Source organism: Schistocerca nitens, chromosome 4 (assembly GCF_023898315.1).
Source record: "Schistocerca nitens isolate TAMUIC-IGC-003100 chromosome 4, iqSchNite1.1, whole genome shotgun sequence".
In the NCBI taxonomy this organism is placed as follows: Eukaryota; Metazoa; Arthropoda; class Insecta; order Orthoptera; family Acrididae; genus Schistocerca; species Schistocerca nitens.
The window spans coordinates 817,443,785-817,460,415 of NC_064617.1; the positions used below are offsets into that span (position 1 = coordinate 817,443,785).

At 41.6% G+C, this 16,631-nt stretch overlaps 1 protein-coding gene across 1 annotated transcript in view; it reads left to right on the forward strand.

The window, feature by feature from the left end:
• The first annotated feature begins 447 nt into the window (after positions 1–447).
• LOC126253236 (E3 ubiquitin-protein ligase rnf146) overlaps positions 448–16,631 on the forward strand; it is a 42,107-nt gene continuing 25,923 nt past the window's right edge. Inside the window, exons 1-2 of the mRNA XM_049954424.1 lie at positions 448–1,024; positions 1,101–1,349. Of these exons, the coding sequence (XP_049810381.1) occupies positions 913–1,024; positions 1,101–1,349 (361 nt within the window). The 5' untranslated portion in view covers positions 448–912. The remainder of the gene's footprint in view (positions 1,025–1,100; positions 1,350–16,631) is intronic.

Sequence of the window (16,631 nt, forward strand, 5' to 3'; positions counted from 1 at the left end):
GACGTCTGCCTCGTTTGCGACCTCAACAGCGTCGAAATAGGGTTGAAACTTCCGTGCCACAATAACAAAGGTATGATGCAAGAGTCCTGGGCTGGCAAGCACTTACCTTTATGTATTGCTGTAATTCTGAACAAAATTTAGTCCACGTATCCCACAGATGCGTACGCGACTAACAAGGGGTTAAAAACATCTTATTGCCGCCATCAGACCTGTAGACTACATTATACGGAAGAATAAGACATGAATGGCGAGACGAATATCAACTATCAATACACATGAAAGGTAAATACCACGGTCAAATACAGCCAGTCATTCCCTCGAAGCCCAGGTTCCACATACTTCAGACGAATAAAAAGTTTATAAGCACCGTATTCGGATGTGATTTAATCTTGGATCGTTCCCTAGCCATCTTCTCCGAATACAAGTTGGAGATAACTCTTATTGTGAATGTGACGGAATAACAGTAGGGAATATCAGTGACATATTTTATTAATGTTAACTGTACGCAAATCAGTAAACCGATTTCATTCAACAGCTAATACGATGTGATCAACCATTTCCAACTACTCCACTCCATCAAAATAATATCGCAGTTTAAAAAAAAATTATGATATTCATTGATAAATGCAACATTACTCCGTAATCTCCAAAACTCTGAGAGAAGGATATACGGCCTTCGGACCACAAGTCACAATAATTAATAACAAGATCCGTTATGTTGTGATGTAATATCTTTGACTTTGGGTGTTATCATGTTATGTTTTCGTTCGAGTGAAAGAGGTGAATCTCAACGGGTTATTATGAAAACAAATGTTATTGTCGTTTCGTGTTAAGGGGTGTAGCTGTTAAATTGTAAACGCGTGGGTGTCCTGAAGGTGGTGCTCATGCGGTCTAGCTAGTCATAAACTGAAAATGGCTGAGGGTGGCACGTCTGCTGAGCCAAATAAAATAAAGATGTCAGCGAAAGAAGAGGACAAAGAAGAGCGCGCAGCAGCAACTGGAAATAAGGAACAAGTATTTGAAGGTAACGAGTTTGTGTTATACTTTCGACGAAATTGGTAAGTAAGTAGATACTAATTTTTATTTGCTGTCGATTTCAGGCCCGCAGATTCCAGAATGTGCAGTTTGTCTCCAAACGTGTATACACCCCGCCCAGCTTCCTTGTGGACATATCTTCTGCTTTCTGTGTGTAAAAGGTGTTGCCAATCAGAGCAGAAAATGTGCAATGTGCCGTCAGGAAATTCCACCGGATTATTTGGAAAAACCTCAGCTTGTCGAAGTCAGTGGACTAGAAAAGGAGACTGTTAGCTTCGATGATGGGTACCAGTGGTTTTATGAAGGAAGGAATGGTGAGTAATGGTTTCGGTGTTTGACATCAATTTTCACTGCCACAGAATACTGATAGGTAGTAATTAACATCCCATACAAACACACGATAGAGAAGGATAGTACAGCGTCTTAAATTACAGTCTCGTCGTTTTAAATGCTGTGTTAACACGGAGATTGTCTTAGATTCATACAACAAGGAAATTAAGAAATCCCCTGAGAATGAAAGTAAAATATTCACATCAGATACAAGAAAAACCTTCCAAGTCTACTGAAACGCGCCAACCCCATCGGTCCATTCGTTGAAGTACGTCGTAAGTTTTGCGATTATGTCTGAAATGCTTTTGTATGTATTTATCCGTTTACTAAAAATTAATTGTTGTATATTTCGTTGAATATATTTCAGTTATTTCTCGTGTGTGGTGGCTTAGAACGCTTTGTTCATTAGAGCTATATAGACGAAGTGGAGATGCTAGGTAGCAAGGATATACTTTGAGGAGGAATATGTTTTATGTTGTGCTCTTTACTTTAAATCTTTTATAAATTTCCACAGACACACTGTTGTGTGTGAAATAAAGCATAGCCTGAAGTCCATTTTACATTATAAGGTGATGGCTTGGTTGGGAGTTTGTGAAACCGACAAATGTGTCAGAACAGTCTTCACATATGTTATTCCATAGTTACATATTCTCCAAGTCGTCTGATATTTTCAAGTCGTGACGTGTTTGACCTTCAAAAATACTTAGTCTGACAATACCATCTGTGTGCTTTGTCCATGGTGCCATCAAAACAGTCTTGAATCAGTCATCAGAATCCATTATGCAGAAAATATGTGTCATAGCAAGTATTAGAGTTGAGTGTGGCATCACGTGTTGTCTTCACCAATTCATAATTAAAATGTCGTGTTCCAGCTTAAGCTAGACATTTTAACTATGCTGCAGATGAACCTTTCACCACAACCTGCATTCCAAAGCAAAATAGATATGTTCAGTGTTTTATGTTACTGTTAGCACACAATTGTCATCACACTTCATAGCATCGTTACATCATTGTCCAAAACTGATTTCTGGAAACAGCCGACCCAACATTTAAACATAGGTTTGGACTTTAGTAAGGGTTGCAGGTTCTGAGGAATCACTGTCAGGTTTGTACTTTAGTAAGGGTTGCAGGTTCTGAGGAATCACTGTCACATGCCATATGGAATTTGCAGCTGAGTTAGCTCTCATTTTCATCATAATGTACAGTGAAATGCTCAAATAAAAAAAATTGTGTCCATGGTGGGAAGAAAGCACAAATCACACCCGTCAACATGATGATCCCCAAGACCAAGGGAATTGCAATGGCACTACACCACTGCTATCTATAAGCTCTGTGTCTGTGGATGAGGTGGAGATTTTGCTGTCCGCTGAGGACCTAGGTACCGCCAGACCCTCAGACACAGTGGATATAGACTGCTCAGGCAATAAGTCGGTGGCAGCAGGTGACCCTGAGGTGTAAACTACCTCATTGAATGTTCCATGTCTTCCCAGTCAACAGGGAGGGATATTACAGGAACCATAGCGTCTATAATTGAGTGTCAGGTGTGCCCCTTCAAACCCCTCTTGAAGCTGTGGCTGTGAGAATAAGGACGACACAGGAAATAATTGTCTGCAGTGTATATCTTCCTCCAGATGGTGCAGTACCCCTGATGTATTAGCCGCACTGATTGATCAAATTCCTAAGCCGTACCTACTTTTGGGAGATTTTAACACCCATAACCCCTTTTGGGGTGGCACCGTGCTTACTGGCCGAGGCAGAGTTGTCAAAACTTTACTGTCTCGGTTGGATCTCTGCCTCTTAAATACTGGGGCTGCCACACATTTCAGTGTGGCTCATGGCAGTTACTCGGCCATTGATTTATCAATTTGCAGCCCAGGACTTCTCCCATCTATCCACTGGAGAGCATGTGACGATCTGTGTGGTAGTGACCACTTCCCCATCTTCCTGTCAGTGCCGTGGCGTCAGGCCCAGGACGCCTGCCCAGGTGGGCTTTAAACAAGGCGGACTAGGAAACTTTCACCTCTGCTGTCACCGTTGAATCTCGCCCACATGGGAACATTGATGTAATGGTTGAGCAGGTGACTACAACAATCCTTTCTGCTGCAGAAAATGTAATCCCTCGCTGTTTAGGGTGCCCCCGGCGAAGGCACTCCCTTGGTGGTTTGTCAGAAGTTGCTGAAGCAATTAAGGATCGTCGACTAGCTCTACAGCAGCATAAGCGGCACCCTTCCATGGAGAACCTCATAGCCTTCAAATGGTTCCGTGCCCGCATTCATCAACTTATCAGATGATGGAAGCAGAAGTGTTGGCAGAGATATGTCTCGACCATTGGGTACCATATGTCACCTTCCTAAGTGTGGACAAAGATCAAACGTGTTTTCGGGTACCAAACCCCAACATGTGTTCCCGGTGTTAACATAAATGGCGTGTTATCTATCGATGCAATCACGATTGCCGAGCCCTTTGCTGAGCGCTATGCTCGAGCCTCTGTGTCAGAGAATAGCCCCCCGTACGTTTGCACTCTCAAACGGCAGCTGGAAGGGAAAGTCCTCTCATTCACTACGTGCCGCAGTGAATCCTATAACGTCCCACTTACAGAGTGGGAGCTCCTCAGTGCCCTTGCACATTGCACCGACACTGCTCATGGGCCAGATCGGATCCACAGTCAGATGATTAAACATCTCTCATCTGACTAGAAGCGACATTTCTTGATGATCTTCAACTGGATCTGGTGTGATGGCGTCTTTCCATCAAGGTGGTGGGAGAGCACAATCATTCCGGTGCTCAAACCAGGTAAAAACCTGCTTGAGGTGGATAGCTATCTGCCCATCAGCCTCACCAATGTTCTTTGTAAGCTGCTGGAACGTATGGTTTGTCGGCGGTTGGATTGGGTCCTGAAGTAACATGGCCTACTGGCTCTATGTCAGGGCGGCTTCCACCAGGGTCGCTCTACCACTGATAATCTTGTGTCCCTCAAGTCTGCCATCCAAACAGCCTTTTCCAGACGCCAACATGTGGTTACCGTCTTTTTTGATTTACAAAAAGCATATGACATGAACTGGAGACATCATATCCTTGCCACATTATATGAGTGGGTTCTCCGAGGCTCGCTCCACATTTTTATCCAAAATTTCCTGTCACTTCGTACTTTCCATGTCCAAGTTGGTGCCTGCCATGTCCAGGAGAATGGGGTCCCACAGGGCTCTGTATTGAGTGTATCTCTATTTTTAGTGACCATTAATGGTCTAGCAGCAGCTGTAGGGCCGCCCGTCTCACCTTCTCTTATGCAGACGATTTCTGCATTATGTACTGCTCCTCCAGTACTGGTGTTGTTTGGTCTGAGGCGCTGCAGTCATGGACTGTGCGGCTGGTCCTGGCAGAGGTTCGAGTCCTCCCTTGGGCATGGGTGTGTGTGTTTGTCCTTAGGATAATTTAGGTTAAGTAGTGTGTAAGCTTAGGGACTGATGACTTTAGCAGTTAAGTCCCATAAGATTTCACACACATTTGAAAATTTTTTTGAACTGGTGTTGTTGAGCAGCGCCTACAGGGAGCCATCCACAAGGTGCAGTCATGGGCTCTAGCCCACAGCTTCCAGTTTTCAGCCGCAAAGTCATGTGTTATGCTCTTCCGTCGGCGTCGTACCGTTCACCCGGAACCAGAACTTTATTTAATGACGATCCCCTCACTGTAGTGGAGACATATCGATTCTTAGGACTGGTTTTCAATGCCCAGTTGAACTTGGTTTCCTCACCTTTGTCAGCTTGTGCAGAAGTGCTGGCAGCACCTCAATGCCCTCCGCTGCGTGAGCAACACAAACTGGGGTGCAGATCGCTCTATGCTGCTGCAGCTCTACAGAGTCCTTGTTCAATCCCGCCTTGACTATGATGGGAGTCTGGTTTATGGTTCAGCGGCACCCTCAGCATTGTGTTTACTCAACCCAGTCCACCACTGTGGCGTTCGCCTAGCGACAGGTGCTTTTAGGATGAGTCTGGTGACCGGCATCTTTGTGGAGGCCGGAGTCCCTCCATTGCAGGTTAGGCATGCACAATTGCTGGCCAGTTACATTGCACACGTTTATAGTTCTCCTGCGCATCTGGATTACTGTATCCTTTTCCCACCAAAGGCGGTTCATGTCCCACATCGGCGGCCCAGGTCAGGGCTTCCAATTGCAGTTCGTGTCCGATCCCTTCTTTCCGAACTGGAGTCCTTGCCTTTACCACCTATATTTGAGGTCCATTCACATACACCTCCATAATGTACACCTAGGCCGCTGACTCGCCAGGACCTTTCACATGGCCCTAAGGACTCAGTTAATCCCGTGGTTCTCCTCTGCCACTTCCTCTCAATTCTTGACATGTACCAAAACCATCAAGTGGTTTACACCCATGGGTCAATGGCTGATGATCACGTTGGCTTCATGTATGTCCATGGAGGACATATTGAGCAGCATTCCTAGCCTGATGGGGGCAGTGTTTTCACTGCCGAGCTGGTGTCTGTATCTCGTGCTCTCGTCTCTTCTGACTCCTTGAGCAACCTACAGCTATCAACCAGTGCTACCCTCATCATGCTTTGGTAGCAACCATCCAGGAGTCCATCTGTGCCCAGGAACGGTCCAGTCGTTCAGTAGTGTTTGTCTAGACCCCAGGTCACATCGGAATTCCAGGCAACGAACTTTCTGACAGGCTGGCCAAACAGGCTATGCGAAACCGCTTATGGATACTGGCTTCTCTGCAACTGACCTATGTTCAGTACTACACCACAAAGTTTTGCGGTTTTGCAAGATGGAATGGCATAACCTCAGTACGCAGAACAAACTGCTTGCCATTAAGGAGACTACGAATGTGTGGAAGACCTCCACGCAGGCCTCGCACAGGGTCTCTGTGGTTCTCTGTCGGCTCCACATTGATCACGCTTCGGTGATACACGGCTACCTCGTGCGCCGTGATGACCCACCTCAGTGTCGGTGCGGCGCCCGGCTGACGGTACGGTCTCTTCAGTTACCGGACTCGTTGCCATTAATTTTACCTGGCAACGCCTCATTGGCTAATTTAGTTTTACATTTTATATGTGACAGTGGGTTTTATCATTGTAAATAAGTTTTCGCTCATGTCCTTTGTCCCTTTGTGTTCTCCACGCTAATGCTTTTAGGCTGGATGTTTTAATGTGTTGCACAGTGGCTGGCTTTTCCTTTTTATTCTCGTGGTCGGCCAGGCACGGTCATTTGCTCTCTTGTTTTTATCCCTTCGACCTGTTTCTTGCTTCTCTTTGAGATTTTCTTTTCCTGTTTTGTCCATAGTAGTGTTTGTTGTCCTTCTGTCGATCTTCTGGTTCTTCCATTGTCCTGTTATTATGCTGTACATCTCCTTTCTTTTCTTCTCTCCCTTGTGTAATTATTTTACCAGGAACTAGGGACCAATGACCTCACAGTTTGGTCCCTTCCCCCCTTTCTTATAAACAAACCAACCAATGAACCTGTCTTTCACACCAGTTCTGTTGGCATAATACTCACAGTCTAAACCTTGCAAGTTGAAATCACCTGCTATTACAACGGCATGATCAGGAAAATTACTAATGATATTCTGCAAGTTCTGTCTTAAGTGCTTTACAATTACAGATCTTGGCCCAGGTGATCTATAAAAGCATACAATCACTATTTTTGACCGTTCTTTGATACTCAGTTTCACCCAATTAATTCACAACAGAATCTGTGATTAGCTCACTAGATTGTACCGAATTTTCTACTGCAATAAACACGCCGCCACCATTGGCAACTAACCTATCCTTACGATAACGCATTATTGCATTAACACATTATTGTGCCCAAGATACACATGAAGCCCACGCCTACTACAGTAGTACAAGTTTATATGCCAACTAGCTCTGCAGATGACGAAGAAATTGATGAAATGTATGATGAGATAAAATAAATTATTCAGGTAGTGAAGGGAGACAAAAATTTAATATTCATGGGTGACTAAAATTCAAGAGTAAGTGAATATGGATTGGGGCTAAGAAATGAAAGAGGAAGCCGCCTGGTAGAATTTTGCGCAGAGCGTAACTTAATCGTAGCTAACACTTGGTTTAAGAATCATGAAAGAAGGTTGTATACGTGGAAGAACCCTGGAGATACTAAAAGGTATCAGATAGATTGTATAATGGTAAGACAGAGCTTTAGGAACCAGGTTTTAAATTGTAAGACATTTCCAGGGGCAGATGTGGACTCTGACCACAATCTATTGGTTATGAAATGTAGATTAAAACTGAAGAAACTGCAGAAAGGTGGGAATTTAAGGAGATGGGATCTGGATAAACTGAAAGAACCAGAGATTGTACAGAGTTTCAGGGAAAGCATAAGGGAACAATTGACAGCAATGGGGGAAAGAAGTACAGTAGAAGAAGAATGGGTAGCTCTGAGGGATGAAGTAGTGAAGGCAGCAGAGGATCAAGTAGGTAAAAAGATGAGGGCTAGTAGAACTCCTTGGGTAACAGAAGAAATATTGAATTTAATTGATGAAACGAGAAAATATAAAAATGCAGTAAATGAAGCAGGCAAAAAGGAATACAAACGTCTCAAAAAATGAGATCGACAGGAAGTGAGAAATGGCTAAGCAGGGATGGCTAGAGGACAAACGTAAGGATGTAGAGGCTTATCTCACTAGGGGTAAGATAGATACTGCCCACAGGAAAATTAGAGAGACCTTTGGAGAAAGGAGAACCACTTGCATGAATATCAAGAGCTTTGATGGAAACCCAGTTCTAACCAAAGAAGGGAAAGCAGAAAGGTGGAAGGAGTTTATAGACGGTCTATACAAGGGCGATGTACTTGAGGACAATATTAGGGAAATGGAAGGGGATGCAGATGAAGATGAAATGGGAGATATGATACTGCGTGAAGAGTTTGACAGAGCACTGAAAGACCTGAGTCAAAACAAGGCCCCCAGAGTAGACAGCATTCCATTAGAACTACTGACAGCCTTGGGAGAGCCAGTCCTGACAAAACTCTACCATCTGGTGAGCAAGATGTATGAGACAGGCGAAATACCCTCAGACTTCAAGAAGAATATAATAATTCCAGTCCCAAAGAAAGCAAGTGTTGACAGATGTGAAAATTACCAGTGTATCCGTTTAATAAGGCACGGCTGCAAAATACAATGCAAATTCTTTACAGACGAATGGAAAAACTGGTAGAAGTCGACCTCAGGGAAGATCAGTTTGGATTTCGTAGAAATATTGGAACATGTGAGGCGATACTGTCCCTATGACTTATCTTAGAAGCTAGATTAAGAAAAGCAAACCTACGTTTCTAGCATTTGTAGACTTAGAGAAAGCTTTTGTCAATGTTGACTGGAATACTCTCTTTCAAATTCTGAAGGTGGCAGGGGTAAAATACAGGGAGCGAAAAGCTATTTACAATTTGTACAGAAACCAGATGGCAGTTATAAGAGTCGAGGGACATGAAAGGGAAGCAGTGGTTGGGAAGGGAGTGAGACAGGGTTGTAGCCTCTCCCCGATGTTATTCAATCTGTATATTGAGCAAGCAGTAAAGGAAACAAAAGAAAAATTCGGAGTTGGTATTAAAATCCATGGAGAAGAAATAAAAACTTTGAGGTTCGCCGGTGACATTGTAATTCTGTCAGAGACAGCAAAGGACTTGGAAGAGCAGTTGAATGGAATGGACAGTGTCTTGAAAGGAGGGTGTAAGATGAACATCAACAAAAGCAAAACGAGGATAATCGAATGTGGTTGAATTAAGTCGGGTGATCTGAGGGAATTAGATTAGGAAATGAGACACTTAAAGTAGTGAAGGAGTTTTGCTATTTGGGGAGCAAAATAACTGATGATGGTCGAAGTAGAGAGGATATAAAATGTAGATTGGCAATGGCAAGGAAAGCGTTTCTGAAGAAGAAAACTTTGTTAACATCGAGTATAGATTTAAATGTCAGGAAGTCGTTTCTGAAAGTATTTGTATGGAGTTTCGCCATGTATGGAAGTGAAACGTGGACGATAAATAGTTTAGACAAGAAGAGAATAGAAGCTTTCGAAATGTGGTGCTAGAGAAGAATGCTGAAGATTAGATGGGTTGATCACATAACTAATGAGGAGATATTGAATAGAATTGGGGAGAAGAGGAGCTTGTGGCACAACTTGACTAGAAGAAGGGATCGGTTGGTAGGACATGTTCTGAGACATTGAGGGATCACCAATTTAGTATTGGAGGGCAACGTGGAGGGTAAAAATCGTAGAGGGAGACCAAGAGATGAATACACTAAGCAGATTCAGAAGGATGTAGGCTGCAGTAGGTACTGGGAGATGAAGAAGCTTGCAAAGGATAGAGTAGCATGGAGAGCTGCATCAAACCAGTCTCAGGACTGAAGACCACAACAACAACAACAACAACATGATAAACATTCCAATCTGAATGTAGGATTTCATTGTCATGGACATCTGGTTTCAACCAGCTTTCTGTTCCCAATATTATCTGTACATTATAACCTTGAGTAAGCGATACTAATTCTGGAACCTTTCCTTGGATGCTCCTACAGTTTTCTTCTTCTTTTATTTCACAGATTTGTCTTGGAACCTGATGTTGTCATCTTTTAGTAATTAATTTAGCTGTTCACTCAATAAGTGAATTTTCTGAAATCTTTAATTCTGCAAGATCTTTCTTAGTTTCTTTAAACCAGTTGGGCTTCGTTTTTCAGTTACGGAAAAAGTCAAAGATTTGTTTGGTTAATCTGTTGGAATTCATTCTGAGAAGGTGACCATAAAAATTTATCCTCCTTTTTCGCATATTATCTGAAAGTTTTTCAATTTTCAATAGAGAGTATCATTTTTTATGTATATAATCTTACTGTCTTGAAATTTTGGTCCTATGATTTTGCTTAAAATTTTTCTTTCCTTTAGCTCAAGTTTCTCCATTTGGCCTTTGAAATTCATGTTTAGTGTTTCTGCTGCATACAGTGCTTCTGGCTTAATCACTGTAATTTTGGACCCCCACGATAGGGATTTTTTGTTGTATTATTTTTTGTTAGTTGGAAGGCCAGTTTACATTTATTTTTTCTGGATTCCATTGCTTTGCTTTCCCCAGCATTCCAACTAATCCATTCTCCAAGATATTTGAATTCTTTTACTATTTCAGTCTTTTGTTCTTGAACTTTGAGGTATTTACATGAGTGCTTGGTGTTTGTCAATATCTTAGTATTTTCAAAGGAGATGTAAACTTCTTTAGTTCAAGGATTTGCTCCCATGCTCTTCCATTGTTTCTGCATTTGCAAAAGCTATACAATTTACTTTAAGGTCCTTCATTTTGCAACCCAGTCTTATACCACTATTAATATTTGTGTTCCATTCTCTGACTACTTTCTGAAGTGCACAATTGAACAGCAACAGCGAGAGCCCATCCCCCTGTCACACTCCCGTTTTTATTTCAAAGGGTTCCGATAATTCGCCCACAAATTTAACTTTCGAAAATGTATTTGTAAGGGTCGCTTTTATAATATTAGTTGTTTTCTTTGCCCTTGATTTTTGGTATGTCATAATGTTTTTGAGGTTTAGTATTTGTTCCGAACATGATCTACCCTTTCTAAAACCTCCCTGGTATTCCCCGATTTGCGGGTCCAATTGCGGCCCTTCCCTGTTCAAAAGGACTTCAGAAAGAATCTTGTATGTTATATCCAGCAGTGAAATTCCTCTGTAATTGTTGGGGGTCTGTGTTCAAACCTTTCTTGTGGATAGGGTGAATGAGAGCTGTCCTCCATTCTGTGGAGATCTCTTCTTTATTCCAGATTTTATGAAAACAAACTGAAGGGATGCAATTGCATTTTTGTCAGCTTTTTTCCATAATTCAGCCACTATTTGGTTTTCTCCAAATGCTTTGTTGTTTTTAAGTTCTGAAATGACCTTCTGTAGTTCTGCATTTGTTGGTGCTTCTGAATCCAGCTTATCACAGTTATTTGGGATGGATTCAAATTTTTAAAGGATGGGTTCACAATTCAAGAGTTTCTCAAAGTATCCTGCTAGTATTTTGCAATTTTACGCATTATCGTGAGCGATGGTCCCATTTACATCGACCGATGACCGTAGCAGTCTGGTCCCTTTCATCCCACACAACCCATTTACATCTCGAAATTGTTGGGTGTGTGCTTTGTATCTTGGTAACCTTTGTTTGAAAGTTCTGTAAAAGCTTCTTGTGTTGTTTTTAGTAAATTCTTCATCAGTTTGGAGGAGGGTTTTGTTTTCATGTGTCTTCTTAATCCTTTTTATATTTTTATCTACCAGTTTTCTAACTCTAATGAAATTCATCATTAATCTGCTTTCTTCTGCAGTTTTGCCATGCCTGTTTTCTTGTTTCAATGAGGGCATCACATTCCAGCGATCACCAGGCATGTTTTTTACTTTTTATGTTAGGTGCTATCCATTCGGCTGTAGAAATGAGGTTTTCCTTGATATCCTCCCAGCTTTGTGTCTGTGTGGTTGGTGTTGCTTTTGTGAATTCATCTGATTTTAATATCTTTTCCAAGCTGTACTACTTCTGACCCTTAATTTGTTTCATGCTGTGTTTCCTGTTTGGGATGACTTTGAACTTAATTTTAGAAAGGTAATGGTCTGAATCCAAGTTTGCACCCTTGAGTAACCTAACATTCGTGATTTCTTTGCGAGAAATCTTCTTGATTGCCACATGATGAACTTTAAATTTCCCAAGGCTAGTATTTGGTGATATCCATGTCCTTTGTCTTCGTGGTAGTTTCTAGAAAGCTGTGGATTTAGGGATTAAATTGTGTGCTTGGCAAAGTTTTATTAGCCTCACACCATTTCTGTTTGTTCTCTTGTGTGCGGGATAGTCTCCAACTATTTTCTTATATCATTTTTCTTCACCAATCTGTGCATTAAAGTCTCCAAGAAGAATGATGATGTTTTTATCTGGAATTTTCTGACTAATGTCATCTAGATGATTCCAAAAGGTCTCGACTTTTCTTTGTTTTTACTGTTATGGTCCTCATTTATAGGGGCGTGTGCATTGATAATTGTGTAGATTTTGTTTGTGCTTGTGAATGTAAGACTTGAGGTTCTTTCTGATTAAGAATCAAAGTCAGCTATTGAGTTCAAGATTTGTTTGTTGATTATAAAGGCTGTTCCAAGATGTGGTACTTTTTTCATTACTATCGGCCCCACTTTGCCTTTGTATATTCTAAAACCTTCGGAATGAAAGGTATCTGTATCCATGTATCTTGTTTCTTGAATGGCTGTTATGGGTATGTTGTGGTTCTTTAGCATATCTGTTAGATGTTTTAGTTTTCCGGTTTTCAACAATGAGTTTGCATTGAAAGTTGCTAGGTACGTTGATTGCTTATGTTGAAATTTGGATGAGATTCCAAGACGCTCCGACTTGTCTTTGTGCAATGTTGAAGACTCCCCAGAATCCGAATGTCTGCTAACGTACTGGCGTATGGTGGATCGTCCACCTGGGGTAAAATAGTTAAATCACACACTTCCATAATTGATGAAAGTTATTTTGGGTGTGGCCCAAAGGCCACAAAAAATACAACCAAGATTGTGAGTCCTGGAGGTAGTTCTTCTGCTCTCTTCGCCGTTGGGAATCTGAACTTCCTCTTCCGCTTTTAAGACTGTTGACCAGGTTTCACCTAGTAACCCTAGGCAGGTCCCCTTACAGGGTGCCACCATCCGGAGCCAGATGGACCCAGTTTTTTAACAAGATGTTACTCCTCCTGCAGTTAACTAAAATCATATTAATCTTTTCTATCTCTGATCTACAAGGACCAATATTGTCTGAGAATACGATGACTGATTTAACAGCAAATCGTCTTTGATGCCAAGGGGGGGATTCTGCGACCTAGAACAGCCCCATGTGCATGCCACACAGACTCCACTACTCTAGTAGCCGGTCCCTGCATGTACTGCACATCTGACCTATTAAAGGGAACCCTACAGTTCTGCACTGATAGCAGAGGTCGAGAAATTCGCATCCGATACTGTCGCAAAGTTGTCTGAGCTGGTTTAGACCTTCCACTCTGCTCCAAAGCAGAGGACCATGATCAACCCAGGGTACGACGCTACAAATTAGACAGCTTAGCCTGCAGCCCACATGCATTGCTAGTTGCCATCACCAAATCACCCATCCGCCGAAAGGAGCCAAGTATGGCTTCAGAACCCAAGCAGCAGGCGTCATTCGTGCTGACATGTGCCACTACATGCAGCCGGTTGAACCAAGTGCGCTCGATAGCTGCCGGCAGGGACTCCTGGAATCCCGGATGAGGCCTCTCGGCGAACATACCGAATGCACACAGGAATTCTTTCCCACCTTGTCTGCTATCTCCCTGAGGGGCTTCATCAGCCACCTAATATTGGAACTCCTAATGACAAGCATACCCACCCTCTGTACTGTGTCTTTGCTAGCACTAGTATCCTATTCTTCAATTGACCTATGTAGGTCAACTGAAGTATGAGATACAAATTTAATGTTTGTCGCTTTTTTCACCTTTGCTAGTACTAGTAGCATGTACTTCACTTGATACTAGTACTAACAAATGTGAAAAACACATACATAACATTTGTAATCTGTGTTTAGCTGATTAATGTAGGTCAACTGAAGTGCCCAATACAACCTATATATGTCAACTGAGGTATTCCATGCCAATGTTACATATGTCACTTTTTCCTTGTTCCCCTAGCACTAGTATTCTATCCTTCAATTGACCTGTATAGGTCAACTGAAGAATGATACTAGGACTTTCTACTGCAAAAAGACCAATTTATGTAAAGTCACATCTGAAATATGTTTTTTTGCGGTGTATCCCACAATCTACAGTCCTTTGTTTCTATCATTTGTCTATGCCTGTGCAGTGATCAACTGTGGTAACTTGTGATGTCATTTTTCAAAGCCGACAGGTTGTATCCTATTCTTCAATATTCCCCAAACAAGTGCGAAACAAGACAAAAGAGTGATTATACACTTTGTAACGTCCCACCAGTTAGTTAGTACTTAAAAATTGGTTAAATACCTGTGAATATCTTGCCTTCGGTGTCCCTTGATGACTACATACATGAGCTAAAATATGCTTGTTCAATAAATACAGGATACCATAATGGATTTCACTACAGTGATGTAGGTCACAACTGAAGTAAAGTAACTACGTAGATTTATTCACTTCAAAACCTGTATCTTATGAGCTCATGATCAGTCTTCAGTGTAATAAGCCTTGTTGTTATTACTACAGCTAAGCGATGGTAGCACATACTACACTGGCGATATTAATTAGTCCAGATGCAGTAATTTGATAGAAATGTTTGTGTGAGGTCCATTGCACTGTTCAGCATTAATACTCAACAAAGTACGAATATAAAGTCACATATCATTCTGCCTTTTGCAACTGTTTATCACTCCCAAATAATCCATCATCGCACTGTTGTAATGTGCTGTTTTAGACAATGTCCAACACACAAGTTGTTCTATTATAAATCCAAACCTGAATCATTCACCAAGAACTTATCCCAGCTGTGTGCACAGATGTGTCCTCTAGTGGATCCAGCTCTCATCTGCCCTAACAATACTCGAGGCCGAGTATTTATACTCTTCCTACAATGTACTACTGGTTATAATAATGGAAAACATAATTTATCATATGAAATAGTTTAACAACATTATCAAAACCTCTAAAATACACCCTACTTTGCTAGAACAAGTTTAAGACATTTTCTAAACACACGATTTTGATTGTTTATAGTACAAAGGGTATTGTAACTACTATTGTTTGGTATTGCTATTATTCTTCTAAAAGCTGTTTTCCTATCATCGAAAATTAATTGAATTTAATTATAGCTTGAGATATAGGAGTACGAGGGGCATTTGAAAAGTCAGTGCAAAGTCTGAGAGATGGCACCATCGGCGCGTATCGAGGTCATGTTTAGTTAGTAGCACCTTTGGAAAGAATGCACACCAAGTTTCAGCCGTATTGGTCTATTTCTTTGTGTTTGGCACTCGTGTGAATGAAGGAAGTTTGAGTGATTGTCAAAAAATGGACGAAAAAGAATATTGTGTGGTGATTAAACATTACTTTATGAAATGCAAAACGCCTCAGGAGACTAAAGAGAAGCTTGATAAACATTACGGTGATTCTGCACCTTCGATTAGAACAGTGTATAAGTGGTTTCAAAATCTTCAGAGTGGCCATATGGGCACAAGTGATGCTGAATGTTCTGGATGCCCTGTGGATGTTATGACTCCAGAAATCATTGATAAAATCCATGATATGGTGATGGATGACAGAAGAGTTAAGGTGCATGAGATTGCTAGTGCTGTGGGCATCTCGAATGAACGGGTACATAATATTTTGCATAAACATTTGGACATGAGAAAGCTATCTGCAAGATGGGTTCCGCAATTGCTCATGCTTGACCAAAAATGGAATCGTGTGAAGAAGGATGGTTTGCAGCTGTTCAGGAAGAACCCGCAGGACTTTAAGTGTTATTTTGTCACTGTGAATGAAACATGGATACATTACTATACTTGTACTCTTGAGACCATACAATGATCTAAACAATGGGTTACCAAGGGAGAAACTGTACCAAAACAGGCGAAGACCATTTCTTCGGCCGCAAAGGTTATGGTGACTGTCTTTTGGGATTTGCAAGGGATAATCCTCATCGACTATCTGGAAAAGGGTTAAACTATTACAGGTGCATATTATTCATTGTTACTGGACCGTTTGAAAACCGAGCTGCAAGAAAAACGCTGGTGATCAGACAGCAAAGAAGTCCTTTTCCATCATCACAATGCACCAGCACACATCTCAGCAGTTTTGTGGTCGCAAAATTAATGGAAGTAAGATTCCAATTCATTTCACATCCCCCCTATTCTCTGAAAGCCTTTGCCAACAATAGATACACATACGCACACAAACACTCACGCAAACGCAACTCACACACATGACTGCAGTCTCAGATTTCAGTTGCCTATTATTAGAGTGCCTGTATTAGAGTGATGTACACATTAAGAAGGTATAATGGTGTGACAATACACAGTAGCAAGTAGCAGGGTACTGCATCGTATGCCAGTTACTAACATCATTTGGTTGGGGGAAAAAGCAAATATATATATACAGGGTGGTCCATTGATCGTGACTGGGCCAAATATCTCACAAAATAAGCGTCAAACGAAAAAGCTACAAAGAACGAAATTTGTCTAGCTTGAAGGGGGAAACCAGATGGCGCTATAGTTGGCCTGCTAGATGGCGCTGCCATAGGTCAAA